General features: G+C 41.5%; 2 protein-coding genes across 9 annotated transcripts in view; both read right to left on the reverse strand.

Annotated features, from left to right (window-relative positions):
* Positions 1–2,085: 2,085 nt before the first annotated feature.
* FIGNL1 (fidgetin like 1) lies at positions 2,086–13,282 on the reverse strand. Of its 2 annotated transcripts, none has more exons than XM_032118602.1 (2): positions 13,202–13,282; positions 2,086–4,779 (listed from the first exon to the last, which is right to left on the reverse strand). In XM_032118602.1, exon 2 carries the CDS (start codon positions 4,769–4,771, stop codon positions 2,702–2,704), a length of 2,070 nt encoding a protein of 689 aa, XP_031974493.1. In that variant the 5' UTR covers positions 4,772–4,779; positions 13,202–13,282; the 3' UTR covers positions 2,086–2,701. The 2 variants fall into 2 exon arrangements, with proteins under 2 accessions (XP_031974493.1, XP_031974485.1); XM_032118594.1 differs by lacking the exon at positions 13,202–13,282 and adding an exon at positions 7,455–7,497.
* DDC (dopa decarboxylase) overlaps positions 9,455–27,620 on the reverse strand; it is a 73,955-nt gene continuing 55,789 nt past the window's right edge. For 5 of the 7 annotated variants that reach the window (XM_032118634.1, XM_032118618.1, XM_032118649.1 and 2 more), the window contains 4 exons: positions 25,108–25,127; positions 24,257–24,355; positions 17,011–17,112; positions 9,455–13,444 (listed from right to left, as the gene is read on the reverse strand). In XM_032118634.1, coding sequence (XP_031974525.1) covers positions 13,229–13,444; positions 17,011–17,112; positions 24,257–24,355; positions 25,108–25,127 — 437 coding nt within the window. In that variant the 3' untranslated portion in view covers positions 9,455–13,228. Of the gene's footprint in view, positions 13,445–17,010; positions 17,113–22,378; positions 22,975–24,256; positions 24,356–25,107; positions 25,128–27,620 lie in introns of those variants that run through there. The other 2 variants (XM_032118654.1, XM_032118665.1) reach the window with 2 other exon arrangements.

The following is a 27,620-nucleotide window of genomic DNA, read 5'->3' on the forward strand; positions in this document are numbered from 1 at the left end:
CTTTCCCCTTCTCTGAATAGAAGAAGGGCCCAAGAGGGGGCCCGCCCTCTTTGGCTTTGCAATCCTTCTGCAAACATCTGTGTGTTTCTGTTTCTGTTTGAAAGCTTCCAATTGCGGGAATTAGGCAAGCTGAAGACTATATTTCTCCCTCTTTGTTTCCACTGGTGGTATCAGCTTTGCAGCTACCATTTTGCTGCTTTCAGAGCTACTGAAATGCTGGATTGCCCGTGCTACCTCTCTAGGCTGCTCGAGGCTTTCTAAGGTATTGAACTACGAGCCTAGCCGGTAAAAAGCTGTGCGTATACTTCCTCATTGGAAGAACAGCCTTGTCTGGTGCTGTGGTTCTACTTTTATGTCTTTGACAAGTTTCACTTTGCAGGAGACAAATACGAGGCACAGAACTTTTGTCCCAGTCCTTGCCACCTGAGGAGGAGCTTTATTCTCTTATCACTCACTGGCCCCTCCTTGTAGAGCATTTACATCAAAATGTGACTATTCAGATACACAGATGACCACAGAATGCCCCCTTGGCATACCAGAGTAAAGTCCACCATAAATAAGGCAATTATTTAATCATATGTAAGGCATTTATTAACCCTTGAGCAACCCTTAGATTTTACTAAACAGTTAAAATTCTCTGGGGTTTCATTCACTTTCCTGAGCAATGATTTTAAAGAAATGTTTGGAGAGAGAAAAAAATCTTACCTAGTATGTGTTTATAGCTCTCCAATACTGAACTTGTACGAGCAGGCTTAATCTCATAATCTTTACCCAAGTGGCACAAAAGTCAGTTGTTTTGGACCACACCACACATTTATTCTTACAAAATAATCTAATTCTTTTACTCCCACTATTTCAAAAATGAAGGTAAATTCCCATACCTGAATTTTTACATCTCTGCAAAACAATTTCTGATATATACTGGACTTTACTAAAAACATGAGCTACAAGCAAAACTGACTCATTTGTTTAAATCAGGATGAGATCTAAGAAATTCTAAGCCTTCCAAATTATTCTGAATTCAAGGCTCACTGTGGTCTCCTGGGCCCTGTAGTTTCCAAATGTCTTTTAAAAATGCTAGCTAAACAGCATTCATCCAGAGAAATCTGAGGAAGAGCAGCTTTTAAGCTCTGCTTTTTCCCCAGTATGAGAAAACATTCTTTAGAGAAACTGAACACGAAGCGCAGACAGCACAGCAGCCAGCTCTGCCATACTAACAAAGGAATCCAAAGGAAAGATTTCCATTTATTTTCCTTATTTTCCTTTCAGGGGCAGCTTTGTTGAGCCAGTGGGCAAGGACAGGTTATGTAAATAAAGGGTCATGCATTCTTTCATACCTTAGGTATGAATGCCAAATATGAGCTAGCCAGCAATTTTACCACTGCTGCATGAGGATTTTTTAAGGAGCAGTAGAACCCAGGAGATGTTGAGACACGGGATTTCTCCTTCCTGACCGCTAGAGCCCAGCACTCTCAGAGTAAGGCATCTTCCATCTTAATCTGATGGATGCAGCTGCTGCCGTTTCTGCTTGGGGTCCAGCAGGGAGCAAGGCTGAGCCCCTTAATCCAAACCAGTGGATACAAAACCACACCACACACAGAGACAAGGACAGAGAGGGAGCAGTGTCTTTCCCAGCACGCACACACACAAACGCACTCCCATACATCCACCCACAGCCCCACCCTGTCCCTCAGCTCCAGCCTCACAGGACCCAAGGTCACAAGCGTGAGACACAACCCCCACACTCTCCAGTTTCACAAGGACATCTCACTCACGGAGCCTTCAGACACTCCCATGGGATTTAAGTTCATCAAATACCCATGCTCAGACCCTGAGCCCCCTTATCCTGCCACTGGCAAGGCTCTTTTCAGATGCTGGTTTTCCTCCTTGCCAGCTTGTCCAGCCTTTAGTTTGGCAGTGAGTTTTGGATCCCTACAGCACCTGGTTGGCCACACTGGCTACTCCATGGCTAGTCCCCGATCCTAAAGCCCCACAGCATCTTCTCCAGCTGCAGGTGTCCAGACCTCCCAATAAAACACAGCCGCACATGCTGATGCAGCACAGAAAGCAAGGTCAAGCAGAAAATCATCAGAAAAAGTTTTTAATGAGAAGCTGGGATAGATTGCAGTGATGAGTCACAAGGCTGTCAGACAAGAGTAATGCTCAAGAGACCTTCCTCTTTTCTCCCCCCTTCCATTTTTCCATACAAGCCCACATCCACCCCTCCTCCCTTTGCTCCTGTCTCCTCCCAAACTGCCTCTAACTACTCTTCCCCATCTGTCTCAGTTTTGCCATATCCCTACCCAAAATCGGTATTTCTGCTATTACTTGAATCCCTTACTGATACAGCTTGGTGGACATTGCAAGATTCCCCAAATATTCCCTTCAATTATTTGTGAGGTTTGATCACCTTCCCCTTAAACACCAGTGAAATTGATCCATCTTTCCCAGCAATCTGTAAATTCCATCAGCCTCTTGCTCCCACTGCTGTTCAGCAATTTCTCGTATCATGACCAGCAGCTCCTCATAATCTTTTCAGCTGGCAAAGCCTCAGCCAGAGCCTGGACATCTGCCTGCATAACATAAGAAAGTTTAATTCCAAGACAGAAAAAAAAAGTGCAGATGCACTGAACTGCCACGGGTTTAACATGTGGCAGTGCTGAAGTCCTCAACTGTTCCTGTGAAACAGCTGTGATGCAGCTCATCTACCACAGCCAAATGTCTGGTTCCAGGTTTCATAGAGCTCCAGGTCTTTGGGGGACACGCTGGGCCGCACCGATCTCAGGGCACTGTCAAAGTCCAGGAAAGAGATGGGCCGTACCTGGTCCGGCATGATGGTTGCAATGTCCATGGACTGCAGACTGCGGATAGGGCCCAGAGAAGCTTCCCGACAGAGCTGTGTCATGTCTGCCCCAGAAAACCCATCGGATTTCTGGACTATGAGTTCGATTTCCTCTTCATTTAGAGAGCAGCGCTCCTTTGCCATCAGCCGGGTGACAATCTGCTTCCTGGCAGAGGCTTCTGGGAGAGGGATGTACAGTCTCTTCACCAGTCTCCTTCGGGCAGCTTCATCAATTTCCTGGGGTCGATTTGTTGCTCCAACCACAAGGATACGATCTTCAGAGGAGGTTGTTGCCCCATCTAACTGCACCAGAAATTCAGTTTTTATTCTCCTTGACGACTCATGCTCCCCCTCTCCACGCTGGGACAACAGGGAATCGATCTCATCGATGAAAATCACTGCTGGCTGCTGACACCGCGCCACAGCGAACAGCGCACGGACCATCTTCTCCCCCTCACCCACCCATTTGGAAGTCAGAGAGGAGGCACTGATGCTAAAAAACGTTGCTCCAGACTGGCATGCAATGCACTTGCCTATGAGGGTCTTGCCAGTCCCAGGGGGGCCAAAGAGAAGAATTCCTTTGGGAGGACCACGCAGGCCGGTGAAGATGTCTGGCCTCAGCATGGGCCACACCACTATTTCTTTTATCGTAGCTTTGGCAAACTCAACTCCAGCAATGTCATCCCAGCTGACCGGAGGCCCATGATCCATGATCTCATGCATGATGAGTTCAACCATCTTTGGTTCTATGTTTTTCAGCCGTTCATCCACAGGCAGTGATGGACCTGTTGATACCCCTACATGAGGTTTACACTGTGCTCCTCCATTTTCACTTCCATCTTGTTTCGGAACTGGAGGCACAAACTTGCCGAACGGACCCCGAGACCTGCCTGCACCCAGGGATTTTTTCACACCTCCATATGATGAGACTGGTACACGCTGGTTTTGAGATTTCTTTTGCTGATCCACCCACAGCTGTTCCTTTGCAGTTTTAAACCCAGGAGCACTGCCCTCTTCATTTCTGTTTCTTTGCCCTGAAAAACCACTGGTTTCTGTAGAAAGGGAAGCCTGACATGGAGCAAGGCTAGGAACAGCTGTGCTGCCTTCATCAGCCAGACCATAGAATGCTTTTCTTTTCCCAGAATTTGCAGACCAGGCAGGTACAGCTGACTGGTTGAAAAGAGACAAATTTTGTGCGCCACAATAGTTACCTGACATTTTCAAAGAACTACTGTTAGTGGCTTCTTTACTTCCAAAGAGCGGAGTTGCCTGGAAACCTGGATGAACCTGTTTGCTTAAGGAGGCTGAAGCGGCAGGAAGCGTGTCTGAAGTTTTGGTCACAGGAGGCACACTGCTTTGAAGGGACTTTGAAGATGAGGGATGCTCAAGAAGATCTGGTCCCTGACTTGCACATTTTGCTGAGCCAGCACTGAGCTCAGTCTCCCTGGTACTGCCGAAGACATCAAGTTTAGGAAGAGCTGGAGCAGGGGAGGCACTGACCCCTTTATCAGCTCGCACACAGGCATCTGTTGGTGCCATCTGAGAGCTCTGGAAAAATTTGCCAGCCTGCATCCTCTCTTGCACACACTTTAACTCAAATACATTATCTGTTGTCAAGGCAGATTGCCACTTGTCACTGTCACTTTGCTGACATTTTGCCAAAGTCAAAATGTTTTCTGCATAGTTATTCAAGCCAGTCTCTGCGTTGCCAGAGTCAATAATCGCAGAGTATTTCTCTGCGTACTTCTTAAACAGGTTGGCAGCACAGACCTGGGAGATCTCGGAGTTTGCCCATGCATACTGAATGCGCAGGATCTTGGCACGGTATCCATCTGCCTTCTGCCTGGGTGTGCAGGTGCCAGAGGTGACAGCAAAGTAACTTTGCTGCCAGTCACTCAGGTGCACTGCGCTGGGGGTGGGGGCCTCCATCACTGACACTGGAACAGACAGAAAATACCTGCAGTTACAAAATGCCATCTCACACCATTTGCACGGTCTGCTTCCCCCCCTTCCTAAATACTTACATGGGAAAACCTACATTATTTTAACTGAGAGAAACAGAGCAGGAGGTCTTGAAAGCTACTTAGCCAGTCTGGACACTTTACTGTTTTCAAAAAGCAACCAGCTTTGTGGTGCAAAGGCATTTAGACTGAGGTTCTCTTTTCTTCCTTGTTCAAAGAAAGAAAAGAAGAAGAAAAAAGTGGGGGGGGAAAAAAAAGAGAGAGTTTGCTTCTAACCAGAGGTCTCCTGGGGAGGTAAGTGAACTGCAAAGAATGGTAACAGATGGCCAAGTAAAACTTGGCCTTGTTAAATGAAATCACCAGTGCTTTCACTCTTATTTGACAGACTACGGCACAATGTAACGGGGGACAGAGAATACACCACTGTCGGAATGATTTCATTTATTGCAGTGATGGTAATAAAAATGAAACAAGCCAATAAGTAAAATTGTATGCAGACTCTCTGAGGGGAGATAAAAATGGAATGAATAATCCTGAATGTAGCAATCTTTCAGATTAATAAAATAGTAACAGACTACTAGCAAATGTTCAAAACTATTTATTCCATTTAGAAGGCTCTAAAAAGCCCCCATTTTACACTTTAGAGAAAAAAAGCTCTTGCATGTTTAAAAAGCAGAATTTAAACTCCTTTAGTGTTGGGGTTTTTTTAAAAAATAGGAAGGATAACATTTGGCTCAGGAGTATTTTGTTTGACTTGAAATGATTCGCTCATGTTCATGATGTATTTTCTTTCTCTGCAAAGTTTCATGTCCATATATTCTGCACCCTTTCCAACAGAGTATGAATCAAGTTGCAATCTCCTGGATCAGGTACGGACTATGTAGGAATGCAGATGGAGGTACAGGTGAAATGTCCATACAAGGCTGGGGAGACAGAACTGAAGGGTATTTGGGGGTGTCCTCTCTAATTATTGGCAAAAAGTCTGGCATCAGCATTAGACAACAGAGGGCACAATGTGATTATTGCTCATATGATTATATGGTTACGCACATGATGAATAACAAGGACGTAAATCATTTTGGTTTGAATATTTTTTTTTACTACAGCCCAAATTTGTAGAGCTGTTTAGAAAAGTCAAAATACATATTACCTGCAAATCTGGCACCTCTACAAGCAAATCCAATTCAAACAAACAAAACAAAACCACAAAAGCAAGGCTTTCTCTCTAAAAAGTTACTGCCAACTTTTGCACCGTGAGAAGTCTAACTCGCACCTAGAGAATCTGATACAAACTCACATCATAACCCCTCCATAGCTGAGTGACAGGTGAACAGAGAAAGGCTGCAGCTTTCTACTTCTTTTCTCTAAACAGCTATCACTGTGCACATAACTTTTTTGTAACTGTTGAACCAAAAATATCTTAAGCAACATAAAAGCTTAAGTTCAGGAAAAGTTTAATAGCAGGTATTTGCTCCGAAGAAATACTTCGGTCATTCAGAACACAAAATCTCAAGTTCACCACCACTTCCTTAAGGATTCAATGGTCCCCTTCATAGCACTGAGAGAAGGTCATAACAAGTGAACAGTGGTAACCAGTTTGAAATTTGTTTAGTTTGATTATTCACAGAATCACAAAATGGGTCAGGTTGGAAGGCACCACAGTGGTCATCTGGTCCAGCCTCCCTGCTCAAGCACGGTCATCCCACAGCACATGGCACAGGATTGTGTCCAGATAGTTCTTGAGTATCTCCAGTCAGGGAGACCCCACAATCTCTAGGAAACCTGTTCCAGTGCTCGGTCACCTGCACAGTGACGAAGTTCTTCCTTGTATTCAGGTGCAACTTCCTGTGCCTCAGTTTCTGCCCACTGCCTCTTGTCCTATTGCTCGGTACCACCAACAAGAGCCTGGCTCCATCCTCTTGACATCCTCCCTTTAGTTATTTATATACATCTTAAGCATCGTCTAGCATCACATTACCTCCCCCTATTCTAATACCTATTAACTGTCCTCATAGCCTTACAACTTCTCTCCAAGAGAGCCACATGCACACACGTTCAGGCAGAACTGTTCAGAACTGTTCAGAACTGTCCCCAGACGAGGATACCCTACTTCGTGTGCATGCCCGAAGCTGGGGCGTATCCAGGCACTGGCACCAATGGATCTCTGGCACAGAGGTGCGGAGCGGGCGGGAGCTGCTGCTGGTGCCGCTGCCTTCACACACCAGCACAGGGCACGCCTGCCTGCGAGCCAGGGAACCACGGGCAAGTACGCGAGCACACCCGCCCATTCACTGCCCTCAGGCCAGGAATCCAGCCGGGGAGCTGCCCGGGCACGGCTGAGCCCTCGCCGCCCCTACCCAGCCGGCAGCCACGGCCCCTCAGCTCAGGAGCGACGGGCGGGTCCCCTCTCACGGCCCCGGGAAGCGGAGACCAGAGCCCCGAGGAGGTCCCGCAGCTCGCTCGCTCGCTCCCTCCTTTCTTCCCTCCCTTCCCTCTCCCCTCCCCCCAGTCCCGGCCGTGCCGCTGCCGCTGCCGCTGCCGCTCCCGCTATCGCTCCCGCTCCCGCTCCCGCTCCCGCTCCCCGCTCCCCGCTCCCGCTCCCCGCTCCCCGCTCCCGCTCCCCGCTCCCGCTCCCCGCTCCCCGCACCCACCGGGCCGCCGCCGCTTCTGCGAACCGCGCGCGCCCGCTCCGCAGCCGGCCCCGCCCCGCCCCGCCCGCCAATCGGATAGCAAGGCTCGGGAGGCGCAGCCAATCAGAGGCCGGGAGGGCGGCCCGAGTGGGGGAGGGACGGGCTCGCTGCGCTGACGTCACCCGCGGCGCTGGGAGGGACGGCGCGCGGCAGGGCGGGCGCTCCCTATTGGCTGTGCCTGAGGCGCGCGCCGTCCAATGGGCGCGGGGTCCGTGCCTTGGGAGGCGGGGCCGGCCCGCGCCACCCGCAGCTCGTGGCATGGCGCGCGCGTGCCTTCCGCGGGTCGGCGCGTGCCTGCGGCCCTGCCGCCTCCTTCCCGGCTCCTTCCCGGCTCCTTCCCGGCTCCCTGCCGGCTCCTTCCCGGCTCCCTCCAGGGTTCCCCGCCGAATACCCAGCCGACGGCCCCGGGCGCTTCCCTGGTGCTGGTGCTCCCGCGCCTTGCCAGCCCTGCTCACAAGCTTCGGAATAACTTTCCTGATAAAGGCTTGGCTCCTCAGCTGAAGGTCAGAGCAGCCGAGAATGGAGAGGCTGGAGAGTGTAAGGCGTTCTGCCATGCTCATTGCCTATCCAGGCCATTTTCAGTAGCGGTAGGAAATGGAAACGTGGAGATGTGCAGTTTGTGAGGCAGACGAAGCCTTTACCTTCAGTTCGGCGGCTGAAGGAGCAGAATTGCTGTGGCTCTTCCTGTGTCAAACTCGAGTCTGGCAGCCCAGAATGGCAGGGCAGCCACCTCCCATCAACATCCCCCAGCTCCCCGCTGTTTGTTCCTCTCCTCTCACTCAGAAGCCCCTCTGGATGCCCTTTGCTCTGCTCACAGGCAGCCAGGCCAGTGGCGTCCCGGGCTCTGTCCTTGGCAACAGCCGTCCGCGCAGGACGGGCTCCACAGGAGGCAAGTTCCATGAATGATCGCCCAAGCACAAAGCCCGGCTCTCCTGGTGGTGACTTCGCAGCCAGTGATGGGTATCTGGCCCTTATGCACACAAGCACTTGACCACCATGGCCACCTATTTCATCTCTGCCCCTGTGGCAGCGGCTGTGGGGCCACCACGGCAGTGTCAGAAGGGGATGCTGTCTTAACACTCCTGAAAACAACAGCTGCTGGACAGGCCTTTTTGGGAGAACACATCTGACAAGATGAATGACATACTGTTTTACAGGGCAAAAGATGGTGGATGTATCCCATGAACTGAATGTGGTGGTGGAGTCCTCAGCTGTATCACACCAGCCCACGTTCAAATTAGCGCACCAACCTAGATGCAAATTAGCACTCTAAGCTGCAGTTACACTTCTGATATTAACACAGACACTTCTGTGTGGGTGAACATTTCCCGTGAGGAACCTTTCCTGCAGTTACTGTCAGGTTTTTGTTACGCATCAGGCTTGTTATACCATTAGCACAGACAGCATATTACATTAAACTGTCTGTGCTGGTATGCAGGCTATCATCTCAGGCCCAGCTGGGCTAACATTTATATAGTTTGTGACTCTGCTGCCATCAAATTTTTCCCAAGGCATGCTTGCCCGATTTCCCTGGGGTTGCACAGGGGTAGGGAGCAAAGGAGCCTTGGGGACACAGGCTGCAGCCAGGCAGGGGTCATGCCATGGGCCCCTTCCCTGTCCTACCTGATGGCACCGGAGCTGCAAACCAAAGCCGAAGCTGGGCAGCTGGCTCCAGTGGCAGATCCAGCTGCAGGACTGTGCAGAACTTGGCAGAAGGGTCAGCATTGGCCCTGGGTATGGCCAGGTATTTTTCAGACTCCTGTTGCTGAGAAGGAAACTTCCTACAGGAAAATTTGCAAACTCCCATTTGCAAAGTAATTTGAAGGACACATTGAAAAAAAGTCCCCGGTGGTGAAAATCAGGGCACTGACTTGATATGAGTGGGGAAGTTGGACCTCTTACAGTGCATCTGGCATGAATGAGTTGGGAAGAGCTTAGTTAAGTACAAAGAGACAATAGTCTTAGTTTTGTTTCCATTTATTAATATTGCCAGTTAAAACCTGTATGTCTCTTCAGCAGGTTTTGGATACAGATTTTAAAGGGAGTCGACAGCTCACAAATTATAATTAGAGCATTGAATTTCTGATTATTTTTCCATTTAGAACATACAAACTTTACATATGCTATGTAGATATTATCCATTGACAGTTATTTAACTATCCCAACACCAACCACCCTGGTTTTCAGGATTCTCAGTTTTATTTCACATTTGCTGCTGTCTTTGAGTAATTCAGGTTTATACCTCTCACGGTTTAGACTGCTGGTGTAAGGCAACTTCAATGTGAGTGCTACTCATCACATATGGTGATAACAACACAACAACAACAACAAAATGGCCATGAGCAGAATTTTGTATGTAAAGGCAAGAACAAATTGGAAATTTAATAATTATAATGGAGTTCAGAGTATAATATATTACCAATACTTTCATAAATACATATATTTTCAATATTTTGCCATCAGCAATAAAATATATTTATAATCTGTCATTAAGAATGTAAGTACTGTACTCTGCTAGTTTAAAAAAAAATAAATTTAGGTTACTGAAAAGTCAGGTGTTTTCCCTCCTTCTCTAATAGCCACAGTCTTCCTTGAGATGTGGATATTCTACTAAAGTACAGTTCTGGGATTCTGTAATTATTTTTAATATCAAACAGTATTCATCGGCACAGACTGTATTAGCTTTTGCACACAAGGCACAATAAATCCAGGTTAACATATTAACTATTAATAAATGCAGTGTTTCTCACTTACAGATACATTGCAAAGCTACAGAACAGAAACACCAGTTATGTTCTTCTTTCGAAATGCTCCTTTCAGTGCTTGTTCTTGAGTTGATTACATAGCCCAGATTTCCTTTTTTGATAATAGTCTAGGAAGGAATTATCACATGGGGAAAAGAGGGTATGAGAGACTCAATACTGTGAAGGCCTTCACTAGTTACATATTCGAATCATCTGAGAATTTCCAAAAAACCAGAACTGTGAACTTCAGGTTTCTGTACTGGACTAGCCATGGGGAAATGTAATTCCATGGGTCTCATCACTGCTGTTTATTAGAAGATTCACTTACATCACTTCTTTAAAAAAGAAAACAAAAATTAAGTTTTACTCCATCTATATTTTAAATTAGCCTTTATCTTAAATTCTTCGCCAAGAGGAGTTTTGCTATCTGAACAACAGCCACTTCTAAAACTGATATCCAGATACTGAAAAAGGTTTAATTGAATGTCAGTTTTGGCAATATTTTCCCACAAATGTCTAAAGGGATCTATGTCTAATTCTGGGCTGTTGGGGACATTTCACCTCTTCTGGGTTTGGATGTGCATCCTTCCTGCATCCCAGTTTTCCATCAGTTTGAGGCTCACACAGGTGGACATCATTTGTCTGTGTGCTGGTTTCCATGGAGCAGATTTCCAGCAGAATCTTCTTATGTTCAGTTTAGTGGTGCCTTAACTTACGCCTTTCTTTTCCAATACTTATTAGTCAGATTTTTTAATTTCAATTATAGTCACCTAAGCCCAAAGCAACTCCATTTCATTTCAGTGGAATTACCTTGGATTTACTCTGTGATAGCTTTGATCCAAATCTGATCTCTCTCCCTTTTTTTTTTTTCCCAGACAGACCTGCTTATATATTTCACATACAAAATACTGGTCTCTCTCACAGAGAAGGTGTAATTCTTCTCTGGCTCCAAGATTCTAGAATTTTCATAATGTAAAAGTTGTAAAATTGTATCAGTGTGGAAGATATGTGTTACGGATGAACATTGTTTTCCAGGTCATGAGATCTGAATAATGTTGTTTTAAAAAAAATGATAACAGAGAAAGGGAACAATTTGCCAGCATTTTTCAGTCTCTTCAGTCTACCAGTCTATTGCATTGTGCTACCACAGAAAAGCTAGATTTCATATTGGTTCTGCTAAAGAGAATGATGCTATCAAAATTTCTGCAACTGACAATAGTGTCTTGTGTCAGTCACCTGCTCAAATATTACTGTGTTTTACTAAAATCATTGGTCATCCCTTTCTTCATCTGTTACCAGGGAAATCAGTTCCTTAAGGAAATAGTAATCCTTCCCAGTTTGCACCCCAGAAGTGAGAGATTAGGAATCACCAGAAAAATCTACCTGGTCCACATTCAAATTTGTTAAGGTCTTCTGGAAAGACAGAGGTAGAAGCAGACCATGTGCCAAATTAACTGTCCTGATCCATGTTCCCTGGTCTACTTGCAACTTCCCAACCATAGGAAGTATATTTGAAAGGGATGAAGGAAGAAAGATGAATAATTGTGCAAGTTGCTCAAGAGGCTTTAGAAGATAATATGAGCATTAAAAGGAAGATTGAAATGCAAATGTAGGAATTAATCCTACATATTATTTTTCTTGGAGCAGCTATTTATGTTGTTCTTATTGACACAGAAACAACTGTCTGGAATTTGCTTTTAAAATGGCAAAAGTACTTCTTGAATTGATAAGGTTCTGACTTTGACCTCTAACTTTCATTTTAGCTCTTTACTGTGCCCACCTTCGACAGGATGACATATCAATGGTTTGTGTCAAATACATACGATTTGACTTTCTCTGAAAGAGGTTTTCCAGTATTTTCATGTTCCATTCATCACTGTTAATGGAAGAAAACCACTGATGGAGGAACCACAGCAGATTTTGGGGGTTAGTTCTCTTACTTTCTATTTTAATTGTCACTTGTTTACTCATTTGTTAGCTAATTTGAGAAACTAAACATTTTAGACATCATATTCCTTAGCACATTTTGTCAAAGATTTATTACACAATGAAGTAATCAAAATGGTAGCCATAAAAACAAATCACAAGTCAGTTTCACAGAACGTATCTTACAGACTATTTTCAAGTAATCACTGCTGATAATAACTTGATTAAAAATATAGAATACCGGGTAGCACATGGCTTTTGACGAGACTCTTCAGGAGGCGCTTTTCAGGGACCTCATTATGAATGATCAATCTGGAAACCAATAGCCAGCATAACCTATTTGCTGGTATTGGACAAAATGAGTGTTTTACAAGCAAACCATTTAGGGGAAAGTAGAGAACCTGCCAGAAGAATTATTAGTAATCAGTTAGTTCTCATTCCCCTGGGTCTGGCTATTCAGTGAAGGAAGTCTTGAAGTCCTTTGTCCTTTGTTCATTTACAAAATTACTGCAGCAAGTGTGTCGTGACATGATAGTGCCCCAAATCCTGGCAACTACATTTGTGCATGCCTATTCAGATATTAATATAACATATTAACATATTTAAACGTGAACAGGTTACTGAACTTCCCCAACTTGGATTCTTTCTGCACTCATAGTAATGTTAAATTAATTGGCTAAAACACCTCTCAGTTTCATCTGTGAGGAAAGGAGGGGGTATGCTAGAGGTGAATGGGGACAACAGAGGGAGCACCAACCCTTCCATTTCCATTGCTTGGTTGAACAAATGCTCTTGGCTACAAACTGGTAAGAAATGACAGCTCAAGTCTCCTTGTCTATGTGCATCTGGAAACAAGCAGGATGAAACTACAGTACAGAGAAGGAATGACTAAGGTTACAACACAACTTGCTGGCAAGGATTTTGCTACTGCAGCTGGGCTATATAACAACAGGTTTTGTATTTTTTTCCTTCATAGTTTGACTTTCCCACCTGCACCTAAAATAAAACTTGGCAACACAGAGAAAGCCAGTTAATTACCTCATCTCCACTTATACTTCATTGCTGTTACTGCTGGTGGTGGTTTTGCTCCCATGTTTTCAGAAGATCAGTTGCCAGCTGTGAGATGTGCTGCCAGGCAAACTTGACGTGGGTGGATTCCACTGTGCGGGAACAAATAGCAAAACGTAGCACAAACTTCTCTCTCAGGTGGCACGGGACCAGATGGATCTTCTTGGCATCATTTATGCTTTGAAGAAGTGCCTCATTTAGTTCATTTGAGCCCTGAAATCATTGTAATTCAATGGATATGACAATGAATTTCAGAAACAAGCCTGGAAAATGTAAATCCCACCAAGCAGCCAAGCCCAAGTAGCACCAGTAACAAGCAACCATTTTCTCATCTCTCAGTCCTTTGCTGTCAAAGGATATCAAAAAGATGATGATGTAAGAGAGAAGTTTTGAGCCACAAAGAGATATATGGATTATCTTGGCTTTAGGAGCAGTGTTCACACTGGGGCATTTGTGATAGCTGCCCTTTTGTGACCTAAGATCATGAGCTATGTTAAAAGCATTCATTATTGTATCCATGTTATTACACTCTTCTTGGATCTAATCAAACAAACATGGGAGGAAGCTTTGCAGTGAACTGTACTAACTTTCCTAAAACAAACCTTCCAGTCTTCACTTAAGCATGGCTGCTGTGAGAGAGTCTTTTGAACGTGAAATCTTACCCTTAATTAAAAAATTTTTAAGGTAATGTATCCCTGGCATAAGTAGGTTTCATATTATTAGTCAACACCCTAAAAAAGTATCTGCCTCAAGTTCTATAAGAATTGTCCACCACAGAATCCATCAGAGGAAGAATCTTAGCTATTGTGCATCCTTTACTCTCTCTATTACACTGGTGGTAACACACAATTGCAAGAGATTCTGGGAGCATCTGCACTTTTACTGCAGTGTCCCCTTACTGAGCACGGACTGTGAAAAAAGAGTCACAAATGGCCAAATCCGTCTGTTCCGCAGCAGTTGTGTTACTGGGGCAGCATTGGTCTTCTTGAAAACTTCCTGATCAGAAAACACCTTCTCTCAAATCTGGGCAGTTGTGACTTTCCTGCTTAGCCTTTTCCATACAAAACCAAAGCATAAGGCTGACAGTTTCCCATTGGCAGCAAGGATAAATGTATCATTCTCAAGTTTTTAGATCGTATTAAGAGTTAGAGTTGAACCCAAGTCAAAACCTTGTTCTGTCTTAGCACAAGTTGTCAGGAATTTTGTGTGATGTCCTGAAATTCATGGCTTAGCCTTACTCTTCTAGGAGATATTTATGCAACTGAACTGCTCCTAAGAAAATGGGCCAGCTTTGGTGTTTTGCAAGTCCCCACCTATTCCTGGTCAGTCACTGACAATGATGTCCTGCTTTCTTATCAAAGGTAATGCCTTATTAAAATGACAATCCTTGCCTTTAATATCAAATGCACAGCACTGGCTTTCAGGCAATGCAAGCAGGTATATGATGTTAAGTTGGCAGGGGTGAGGGGAGGAAGGAGAAAGATTCATTTAGCTTTCTTCTGTTCTACTCTCACAGCTCCACCTTAGGGCTGCTGTGACACTCGGGTGTCACGTCAAATTGAAGTTGGTAGTGACTAATCCTCTCCCAGAGCTTTGAGAAGCCAGCTTTGATTGAGTCTGTGAGCTTCAATAAGACAGCATTCACACCCCCTTGGAGAAATTACTAGCTTGACTTGTATTCATCTGCAGTCATGACAAGGAGGCCTAAAACTAACCCTTTGGCATAACATATTTGATGAAATAATTATAATATGAAAGTCATAGGTAATTAGTCCATTTGCTCAACAGTGTGAAAGGCAAAAAATTAAAAGTTACAGCTAAGCAAAACAATAAAAAAGGGCTTCTCAAGCACAAAGGAAGGAGGAAAAAAAAAATCATACTTTTACAGCTGTGCAGCATTATATTGTTCAAGGCCCCTGATCCTTGGTCCTACTGTAACTACATAAAAGTTACAAATACCCTGCTTCTAAGATGTATTTTAATATGAATTATAAAAATGACAGAAAGATTTTTGAAGGAGTGATATAAAAAGCAAATAAAGCTGTTAAAATACCTATAAAAAACTCTTAATTTGAAAGCTTGCTAGTTTTCTTTTTCTCTTTTTGGATCAGGTAGGCAAGAAATGAAAACACTGCTCTTTCTACACTGTTTTTTCAGTGGAATCAGGCCTTCATCCTACAACTTGTCCAAAGGTTTCTTAGCTAAAGGTCCAATATTTACCTCCTATTGTAAAATTGTCTTCCCCTTTAGATGAGATTTCTTCCTCTGAATCATGAGGGACAGGAGAACAGATGAGGATGAGCTACTGGTCTGATCAAAAGTGACAATTCCTGTGTTGCTATGCTCTATTTCACCAGAACTGTTCCTTCAAAGTAAATGTAGAGCACTGACTAACAGCTGCCTTTGGATCTGCAAAACTAGTGTTTGCTAGTTCCATGTGAGAGAGCAGACTGCAACCAACATTTTGTTATTGAGCAATAAAAGCCAAAGAATCTATCCCTCAATATCTTTTAAAAGTTCTTTTTAGGAAAGGCATTATATTTGTGTTTCCACTTACTGAAAAAACTCTACATTCTGTAATCTGTCAGATCCCCTAGACACAGGGTCTTTTTCAATTTTATTTTAAACAATATAAATTATAAAAAAACCATTTTCCTATTCCAGATGAATTCACCTTTACTTTAGTATTTAATTGTTAGCTTCTTCAGCCAGTTGCATCAAACTCAGGTAACTGGGGCAACTGAATGATTGGGAAAAGAATTTGTTAAAAATTAATAATAACACACTATCCAGAAGGAGAAAAGATGTGCTTGGAAGCCTTCAGAAAAGCTAAAAGCTCATTTAGGTATCGTGAACTAGAAATAAGTATCATAACTAGAAAACACTAGTGCTGTTGTTATTATTATTGTTGCTTGGTGGTCAGATTCAGTGTCACAATCCAGTCCTTTACAGAGGCTTTAGCTGAAAGTTACTCTAAAAAATGAGTTCATTACCTAAACTAAGACACTGATCTCTTTTCAATGTCTGATTAAAACAAATGAGCTCTCCCAACTACTGCAGATTTTATGCTCCAAGTGCAGAATGTATTTTCTAGTTTCTGTTGGGCAAGGTCTCTACATCAATGAACTTGGCACTTTGAGAGATTTTGGGGAATAAAAGGCCAAACAGGGCAAAAGGATCATGTTCAGCAATAAAAAGCAGACCACAGCCAAGGGCAGCAGGGAATCTGGTCTCCCATATAACCTGTTTAAACATAACTTGCTTCAATTTTCCCAGTTTGACCACAGAATTTTATAGATAAAAAAGCAGTCTTTAAAGAAAACAATAAAAAAGTGTTTAGTGCTCTAATTTTCATCTGTGACAGTAATTTTTTAATAAAATTGAAAAATAAATTCACATAAGAAATTAACTTGACAAGAGACAGGTAATATGCACTCATCATACACAGAAGTCTAGGGAAATATACTGAAACAATCATCTTTATCAAAGCTCATCATGCATAGAATGTACCAGTCATTTTGATGACAGGTTACAACATTTGTTTGCCTTGACTATATATTTCCATGCCTTAATATGCTTTAATTTCTCTTAAGCATTTGATTCAGTTTTAACAAGATTGTCTTAAGCTTTTCTCTTTCATCTGCTTTGTTCTAAACGAACTCCCTTTAGTTTCCTTAAAAAATAATCAAGTATATTAACTACAAAGACTGTATTCAGTTGCAGGTTACGGTGTTGCTAGAAACCATGAGAGCAGAAATAGGAGATCTTAGCTGCCTTACCTTCAGCCGGAAACAGACCAGTCCCAAGACAACCTCAGCACAGATCTCAAACCTTTCATCCTGAAGGACTAAGCGTTCAAACTGATGCGACAGCCTGACATGCTGAGAAGAGAATGAGAGTATCTATATTGTATACATTGGATTCACCAAGAGAAAAGGTGTGCTGAATGATTTGCCATTCCTTTGCTCTGTTCCTTCTGCTGATGTGTGATAATATTCACATATTGCCATCTGTTTGTGTTAACTTCCATCCTGTTTATGACTTCCAGAGACCATATGGAGCCATTGCTGTCTTAGTATCTCAGTCTGTCAAAGGCAGTACTGGTCTACTTCTTGAGACACTTCAGCACAATTTGATATGATACCACATTAAGAGTAAATAATTTTAGGTAATTCTCCTTTAGTTTTTATGCCACTGCTAGTTTTGGCTGGGAATGGCTGAAGAGTCCAGAAGTCATTAGAGGGAAAGGGGGAAATGGACAGATATGCAGGGAAAAAAGGGTCACAGTTTCAGTGCAAATTAAGCTGGAAAGATACACTTTTTTTTAGAATAGCTCACTTAATATGAGAAATCTGTGAAGAAAGGGAGAACTTGCTCACTATTCTGACCTGGGTGCTCAGGTTCAGTTGAAAAGAAAGTTGATGGCAGTATTATCAGGAAAATGGATAGCAAATCTCAGCAAACCTGTTGAGAAGTTACCGAGGCAAAAATGAATTACAGGGGGCACCAAGCCAGAGCAATTATTTTGAAGCAGATGAACCCAAAATTCAAATAAATAGGAAAAATACCAACAGACATAGTAAAAACCAGCTGGGAAGTCTTAACATCAGTCAGTGATACTTGCACACTCACACCATGTTTTGCTTTGCTTTCTTCCAAGTAGAAAATTAATTTAAAAGCATTTTCAAAAAACCAACCCATATCCTCATCAGGTACCTGCAGTACTTTATCCAGTCCCCCTCTTACTGGCTTTGTCATTATCTTAGTGTTCACTATCATAAAAAAAACCAAAACCCCAACCAACCAAACAAAAAAGATAAGACAGCAACAGCAACCAGCCATTTGAATTATAGTTTGTCTTCATGCAATAGCCAGTCTATACCAAAAATTATCTGAAACATCTAAAAATCATGTTTAAAGGTTCTTCAGCTTTTATATATTTAGGATTGCAAATAGTTTTACAAAAAAAAAAAACAACTAAGCCCATGCTTTTGCACTTTGACTTTTTGTAAATTCAAGGACAGCTATTAAACAAAAATGAAACATATCACTTTGGGTCAGGGTTAAACGTGGAATGTTTCATCTCAGAGGAACTTCTTCCGAAAGGACAAAACCAAGGCAAAACAGAAATAACAGAAAAGGAAAAAAAAGAAGGAAAAAAGGCCAACACATTTTGCAATCTTAATCATAGCTTTCAGATGGTTTTTTATTTCTTAAAATAGAAAAACATAGTTTAGATTGAATCAAAACATTGCTTCAAACCTTCATATTGCGCTTACTGGTACCCTATGCAACCAGCTCGTTTTCCTGTTGTTACCACTTCCGCTCTGCTGTTTGTTACATCCATTTATCATCTCCCTCTAAAATTAGCCTGAAAGCTCTTTGAGTCAGGAATGAGACCAGTAAAATGTCCAATCCCTTCCAAGGCGTTTGAATGTTCTGCTAATATGAAGAGCATGGATTTACAGCTGTGAAATCCAACCAGAAGTATCTGCATACATACAGATAATTGTATGCATAATAAGTGCATGAAAAACATATGTGAAATAGGCACAGGTGTTGCAATGGTTGTTTACTGTCTCCTCCTGTGCTCACGTTCTGTAGCTTTAACCAAACATGTCTTTTACACAGCTCTGCAAAATTCTGCACTGCATGTACCGTGTGTTGGAAATCAAATCCATAAAACAAATCATGTTCAATGAGATAAGAATGTCACAACTGTCCAGCTGAATGTAATCACCAGCTGAATTTCATCCAAATTTGTCTGGGTAAGAACTGAATAAAACAAACATTTAAGATTTGGCTTACTGTGAGAATTTTGTACAAGAAAACTCCAGACCCAAGCTATGCATTTTATAGCATGTACTTACGTCCAGTTTTTGAACTAAATGATTTTTCAGGAATTTGAAAGAAATAAAAGCAAGGGAAAATAGAAAATTTTTAGTTACGTCACAAACCAAAATTCTAGAAGTATTTTGCATTCATGTCTGGATGCAAATACTTATATCCACAGCAAGTCTTAAAAGCCAGCAATAATTGGTAAAGACACTGGGGGGCACCAAGCGTTTTAGGTTTTACAGAACTGGAAGGAGAGAAAGTGGTGATTTAACTGGAGTTTCACGTGTACAGCTTTGCCTAAGTACAGTCACCCATGGCCCTGCACCTTTGAACCATAAGCTATTATCCTGAATTGCTCTTACAAAGATTGCTGCAACAGTAAAGTTAAATATTATTAAGCCTGGAAGTTCAAGCCCTGTAAAACTGCAGGGCATTTAGGTATCAAACGTGCCTCTCTTAAGTCCAAAAACTGTACCCACGCTCTGGACATGAGTATGGCAGTAACTCACAGGAGGACACGTGTGACTTTAGTGCCTCAGCTTTTCAAGACAGGCAGGTACACTGTGAAAATAAAGTCCCGTTTGGAAAACTGCAGGCACGAAACTGAGGATAGGAAAGAAGGAGAAGTAAAAGACTGACAGGCTGCTCTCAGTTTTCTGCTGAATGTGTACATACCAAGCCTGACCTATGGATATCTTGAATCTCCAAGTACTTTTGATTTTGACATATGTGTCAAGCTGTGTCCCTAGCACCATTAACTAAAGTTGGCATTCAAATATTATTTAACTTTTCAAAATTATTTTATCTAGAGTTGTCATATGATTTAACATATGATTTAATTTATATGATTGTGTATGTGGACATACACAAACCAGCTCACATACTGTTTCTAGAAATACCATTTGGGCAATCCCTTCATCATGTGGGGTTCTCAAAGTGGAATCACATGGACTGTGTTAGTGTCCTGAAATATCTTGGTATATAGGAACAGAATTACAGCCCCAGTCGTTACAGTGAAATTTACCTGATTGAGAAAAAGAGGCTTGTAAGGAATTTTTATGTGTCACTATTATCGCAGGTAAATAACCATTGCTTTTCTGCAGTGAGAAAGGAAACAAGGGATCTAATTAAATTGGTTATTCTGGATAAAGGGAAATGTCTTACATAATAATAGGAGCAGTAAACTTGCAAGGCACTAGAATGTGGTCTCTATTTTAAAAAATCTGTATTCTTGTAAATATACTGTGAATAAATAGAAATAAAAATAAAAATCATTATAAATATAAATTTAAATATAAATACAAATATAAATGCTTCTGCACTGACATGTTCAAGCTGAATTTTAATTTCTGGGCAAAGTCTTCAAGAGCTAAAATAGTTTTTGATTGCAGGGAGCTTCTCTGAAGCATCAGAGTACACTACTGTGTATATGCAGATACACATACTGGCCTAGTCTTGATCACTTTGTACTTTTCCTCCTATAGATTTCACCTCTTTGCCTGCCTTAGCCTGCATCCCACTACACTGAAGGAAAATGCTGTCAAAAGAGTCTTCTTAACAGCCACTTGGACCGTGCCACTCTCCAGTTTTAATGCTATCTCTAGCATTGCTGTTCTTTACAGTTCCAGTTTCTTGGACTCTACTGTTAATTTTTAATGGAATTCATTATCCTCAGTACACTGATTACTTCTGGTCCTAAGGAGGATTCAGCTGAGTCAGAATATTCATAGGGATTGCATACAAAAACACACTAACTCCTAAATGTCTCAAACTACTTTTGAGCTCTTTGAGAGGGCTTAAACCAACGAAGGAATAATAAATAGATGGTCAAGCGGTTTGCAAATGGGCCATTTGGATTTCACATTTATACGGACTCTGAGTGGTTGACATCAGTCCAGAAGACTGTTGTTGTTGTTGGTTTTGCCCTCTTTTTACATCTCCTCTGTGGCTTTGGGACTTACCTCCAAAATTTGTATTCGTCTCTCCCCACATCCTTCAAAGATGACTATCCTCCCCTTTACCACTGCTTTAAAACCTATACTTTGCAATAGGTTAATATGACATGCTGTGTGTGAAAAGAGTGCATAACCGGAATGTTTGGAAAACAAAAAAAATTACTGTATCTAAATCCAAGTCACACATTCTCATCTCCTGGGAATATTTTAGTTCCTAAATGCCATCCTCAAGTAAATGCCAAGTTGCAGTGGTTATCCAGTCATTTTGATGTAGACCTTAAGGCTGCAAACACAACAAACATATTTTCCTTAAAATACACTAATAAAATTTTAGTGACAGTTCACCTCAAGAAAAGAAGTTTGTGAAGAGATAGTTACAGATGTCTTTGGTCTTCCACCCAGAAACTTGCTAACACACAACAAATAGGGTGGCTTCTTAAGGATAAACAGTGTTTTTTCCATCTATATCATGTCAGAAAGCTCACCACTATTGAAAATCTCAAATCCCTTTGTAAGTAACACCAGGCTGCACAAAAGAAGCCAAACTAGAAATCTATAAACACTGCACAGATCTTCCTAGAGTTTTCCATGACTTAGGAGCAAACATAGGCATCTCCTTCCCCAGATTCCAGCCTAAGGAACTGTTTCAAACCTCTACTCTTCTGCCCGACTCTGTTATCCTTTCCCCGGGGCAACTCCTTAATAATACGAGATTGGGGGGGGAGAGAGAGAGAGAGAGGGAGAGAGAGAGAGAGGGAGAGAGAGAGAGAGACAGGGAGGGAGGGAGAGAGAGAGAGGGAGAGGGAGAGAGCGCGCTTCTTCCTGCTTCCCCAGCTCCAGCACCTCCGCTCTCCACTGGAAAGTTGCAATACCTGCCTCTGCCACTGTTCCTGGGCCTCTTTTCATTCTACATGTCCACTCTATCACCCACTCAAATGCATCTCCAAATCATAATATACTGCTTCAGAAATACTTCTGGCACCTACAAGGCTTCCCTTAAAACCCAGCTAAAAGTCCCAAGTACACAGGAGACAGTACCATCCAGGAACTGCCTGGGACTGCCTTGGCCAGCAATGGGAATATAAAAGCTGCTACTTGCAAGATGCTATAGCATGTTTAAAAGAAAGCAGCTTCTCACGGCCAGGCATGCGGATGAGCAGTGTTAAAGTTCAGTTAACAAGTGAAGCTAAATTCCAAATTATTTTTCATTTGGAAAGTTGTCTGTAGGTTTAAAAATTTAAACCAATGTTGGGCTGGTTTAGATACTTCATTACTACTCTACCAAAAGAAAAGTCATCACAATCTACCTGTAGCTCATGATAATTCCTGAGAAGAGAGGAAAAAGTACAGGATATTAAACACATTTTTAATTTTTATTTTGCAGCTAGTGATATAATTTTACCAACATAGCTGAAAAGTCATAAGAGATACCTTAAACTCTGCTAGAGCAGGGAGCAAATGAAACACAATTATTTCTTGAAATTTAAGTTCAACAGAGGCTTGCTGGAGATACAAATTACATTTTTTTTTAAAGATGCTTTGGAACCCACTGAACCAGCATTCACTGGGAGTGGGCAAGGGGGTATGAGGATAAATTACTTTAATGGTTCCAGCTTGAAGATGTATACAGTGAGCCAAATTCTTCACTTAATTATCCCTCTTTCCCTTTCATAACTTATTTTTATATTTATACTGAAGAACAATTTAGTCCTTAATGAAATATAAACCAAACACACTCATTTCAACAAGCCCTTGGAAATCTTAGCTGTCTGAATTACCTTTACAAATGAGGAAAGATACAAGGGTCTTACTTTGGAATCAGTATCTTTAAGAAGAGATTCATTGGCTTAGCCTTCCTGAACTGTATTGTGATAGAAAATATGAAAGCTTGGTCCTCAGCTATGATTCTGTGAAGACACGCAGCTTTTGCCTGGACAGTCCGGGAAATACCTGGGACACAGGGAAAGTGGGAATTTGTTGAATGTAAATACCAACCTGTGGGAACCAGCCTGACAAAAGGCCATGCAGTTGATATGAGTCTTTCAACCCTCTATTTTCCCAGTGAGAGATTTAGCCCTACTTAAAAACAGCATCATACTGCAATAATTGCAGTCGCAAGAAATCTAACCAGAGAGAAAATGCTACTAGGAATGGTAATGGTAATACTAATAAAGGGATAACAAACCTCAAATCAATTTTTCATCAAAAGGATATGTATCAGATTGATACAAGGATGATTCATACAAGAACATCAGGATTGCCACAGCTGCCAAAATTTATTTCTGAAAGCCTCATTAAAGACAAAAATCTAGTTTTGGTATTTGTAGAGTTGAAAGCTTTAGTGTGATTAAAATAAGAAGCAAAGAGGGTACTGTCTATCCCATAACCTTTCCAAATGAAAAGATACTTCCTTCTACAGTGATTTTACAAGAGTGGAAAAAGCCTTTCTTAGGAATTCTTCTGTTTAGTACCACAATTGGAAAGAATGTGTGTCTGCAGGGAGTTTGGTATGCTAGGCTAGGCCCTTAGTTAATGGATATTTTTGTAAATATTTAGAGCCAAGTCATGGATCTCCCCTCACTAGAGGTTATCCTGAACTTCATAAAGATAAAAGCTATGCTTGAATTTGACTTTGCCACTACAGAGGAAGTATATATATAATTTAGACTGGCGCCACATATGTTTTTTAGTGATTAAAAAACCTCCCTTTTTACATCAAGAATGAACTTAGTACTTATAAAAATACTAACAAACTGTAAATTGTACACATTTTTTTTAAATGTATTTTAAACAGGAAAGAAAGCAACAGCAGAGGTAGACATGCCAGATAAGTCACTGTATCCCTTAATCATAATCTAAACATGTTATCAATGCATGCACATCAATAATATAATGAAGAAATGAATATCCATGTGTTTCCACAACAAAACCATGGATGTGCTCTGGCTTAATTTGAGAGGGAACTATAGTACCATACTGTAGAAATTCCAAATTCCTAGACTTTTCTTTCCTGAAGACAAGCACAAAATAGACGGCACCTTTAAGCCTGCCATGATATGAAATTGTGACCTTACATGGGGCAAACGAGCAGCACCCCTGTTGAACTGAGCTGCCTAAAACTATTTCCTGTGCTTTCTGATGTGTACAGAAGTCATGGAAAGTAGATAGATGGCCAGCTCATTTTCCCTTGCTGTCCCACCACAGGGTACCCAAGAAGGCAATTCCCAGTCACCTTGCGGATGTGCTCCTGCAGCCCCTTGACCCCGTACATCCTCAGCACAAACCAGAGCTTCAGGGAGCGGAACCTCCTGCCCAGGGGGATTTGCCAGTGCTGCAACCAGAGAGAAGAGCCCATGTCAGAAGTCACCATTGCAGTGAAACAGCAGAAAGTATGTTCTGCCATGGTTTTGAAGTGGACCACATTCCACATCCTATGGGCAGTTGCCAGAGGTGGGTCAAATAAGAGTAGAAATATCTATTCCTGGTTTATTAATCCCTGTTTATTAATACCATTTAATATTCAAAATTTTCAAATTAAAATTGGCAAAGGAAGTTGGAGTCAGAATGAAAGGGCCATGAGGCAAACCAAATTTTCTTTGTGGATCCTAAATTCTCCTCAAGGGCTTTAGAAAAACAAGTATCTGAGAAACTCATGTACATTGGCTCGTTTAAAGTTGTGGGGCTAGCATCTACAAAGACAGGTATGTTTTCCATTTCAAAACAACAGTGTTTCCATGGTAAAAGATTAAAATAGAGATGCCTTAAATTTTTTTTCTAATTGTGTTATTCACTATGTTAAAGAAAATAAAACCCAAACCCAAAACTTTAGGAAATTTCTTTCTACTGCCTAAATCTAAAGATATTGCACATGCAAGACAATTTCTGCCTTTAAACAATTTTTTTTTTCAAAAAACACAACCTCAAATTTCTGTTCAAGGAATGTTAAAAATTTATAAAGCTGCATCCTTCTTGAAAAGAAACTTAAATTTTGGAGGTTTATGATAGTAATGAAAAAATAAAAGTCCTAAAAATACCAGTCTGTACAAGTAATAGTATTAATTATTACATTGGTACTGTACTTACCCGATAATCTGTTACAAGACCTGGAAATTAAAGAAAAAATGTTCACATTGCATCATCATCACAACAGCCAAAGACTTCAATCATTCAAATGTTATTGAAAAAGCTGCATCTTAGCTGTCCTTTACATCTGCAACAAAATTCAGCATCATCAGTGTCACCAGGACCACTAAATATCTAGCCAGGTACTTGGCAGCATGTTAAATGAAGGTGCTTTTAATAACCTTCATTCCTTAGCTAGTCAGAATATACCACTAGCAAACAGTTCACAGAAGAAACTATTTTCCTTTCTGTTATACTGCAGATACTATGGAGATGACAGAATAAATACTATGTTTATTTTCTTCCTGTAGGGAAAACAAGCAGTAGATGAAGCAACTATTATTAATTTTGGTTTAAACAGTTTGCAGGATCCCCAGACTCACTTCATAACTCATGCTCTACTATGAAATGTCATCACCTTTACCCTACTGTACTGGTAACACTTCTAAAAATAATCCACTTTTAAATACCTTTTATACTCATACATATATTTGTTGCTAATTCTTCAACATGTCTAATACGTGGCTGGAAAAATTCACTCAGAATTTGACCTGTTCCTACTTGGAGAATAGTATTCTGCAATTTTTTATGGCTTTTCTTCTGATGTAGTGCAAGCCCCTTACAAACACAGATGGACTAAGCCACAGAGCAGTCCAGGGAGGCAAGCAGAGGGCATTATTAGTTATCCTTTATAGAAGCACATGGTGTCAGGATTCACCTACCTTTTTTTTAAATAAAGGAATTAAACTGATTTCACAGTAAAGGAAACTTGAACATAGTTAGTTACTTGCTGTAAGTCAGTGACAGAAATTAAACTGACGTAATATTTAAAGCACTTCTTTAGGAAGCATCTGCTTAGCCTCCTTATTCTGCTTTATTTCTCTGCAGTGGAGTATAAGCTTCATAGGAGAATATGTACTTGGATTCCTTGGGAAAACGCTAAGTACTCCTGGAACTGTCAACTGGAAGGTTGAACTGTAGCTTCTGAATTTGACCAGTCTATGGCATTTACATAATTTTCAGCCTTTATGTTTTCTAGGAAAGAACAAAAAAAAGACTTTTTCCTGTGTTACAAGCTCTCTTGCCAATGTCCTCTCATTTATACAGCCAAAGCATAGGAAATAACATGGTCCTTCTTTCCCTGTAACAGAAGGCCATTGGGTTCTTTAACCTGTTACTATGTTGGTTTCCAGGTGGTAAAAAACCCCAAACCCACAAAACAACCAACAATGATTAACCTGTTCCTGAACTTCAGGAAATGAATATGGTTGTCTCTGCTTGGTAACAAGGTAAATTGATAACATTCATATTCTTCTGCAGCCAATTGTAGCAGCCATTTCTGTTTGATAGCTGCAGGACTGGTAGCAAAGAGAGTAAAGCAACTGGTGACAGATAAATAATCCTACGCTCCTGTAAGGGGCTGGTGTCTAATGATCCACAACAACGCCTTTCCCAAGCTGTGAAGCAGAATGTAATCAGTGATTAGTCCTTGATTCCTTGATTACAAGCCTTAGTCTTACATCTGTATTTAACCAGGAGGAATTGCATTGTGGGAGTGTATGTGGTGTTCACAATAGAGTATAAAGCTGCATTCTTCTAACACTGCCATGAGGATTTGACCTATATCCTGGGTTGCCAGGCAAGCTAGTATAATCTTCCTGGTGTGATGATGCAAATCACATAAAATTATAATTAATGACAAAATAAAGACTCTCCCCTTGGGGACACATATAATTGCCATATGGTTATTAAGAGTAATTGCTCACAGATAGAGATATTTTTCCGCTCATTTAAATTCTTGAGTGAGAGATGAGTGAATTCAGAAATACTACTTCATTTACTTAGTAAACCAGGATAGGAATTCTGAGACCTGAGAATGTGGAGAATTCAGGATCCTCCATACAAGTCATATTTCCAGGAGTGCTGACATTCCATAAATCACACAGGGATCAATGAGTACTGCAGCATCTTCGTGTAGCAAATTTGACTGTGTTTATTGAAGGCATAAGTGTGGGTTGGAAGTTTAACCAGAGGCATTTGCATTTGAAAAGCGTTGTCCAACTCTTCAGAGAATTGATATTGAAAGGGAATGGAGCATAGAAAAAAAATTAGCATTCCTAAACTGCTAGTAATCAGCTGATCTCTTTGAAATCATTGTGTTAGATCACATAATATGCTATCACCCTTCTGAAGGCAAGATGAAGGCTAAAATACTCTTTATCCAACTGGGGTGATAAAGTTTTCAGGTCAACTAGGTGGCCTTACTGAAACCACCTGTTTTTAAGAAAGATTTGATTTTCTTCAAGTGTTATTTAACCTAGGTAAGACCTAAAGTTTTTGTATCAGCACTGTCAGTTGTCCCAAGAACATATTTTCATTTTAGTTAAGGCTGGATTTTCTTCTCCTGAAGAGAAATATTTTTTATGTATGTTAAGTAAAAGATAGTGCCTTAAGTGTATTTGCTGTAACTTGTA

Source organism: Corvus moneduloides, chromosome 1 (genome assembly GCF_009650955.1).
Source record: "Corvus moneduloides isolate bCorMon1 chromosome 1, bCorMon1.pri, whole genome shotgun sequence".
Lineage (NCBI taxonomy): Eukaryota > Metazoa > Chordata > Aves > Passeriformes > Corvidae > Corvus > Corvus moneduloides.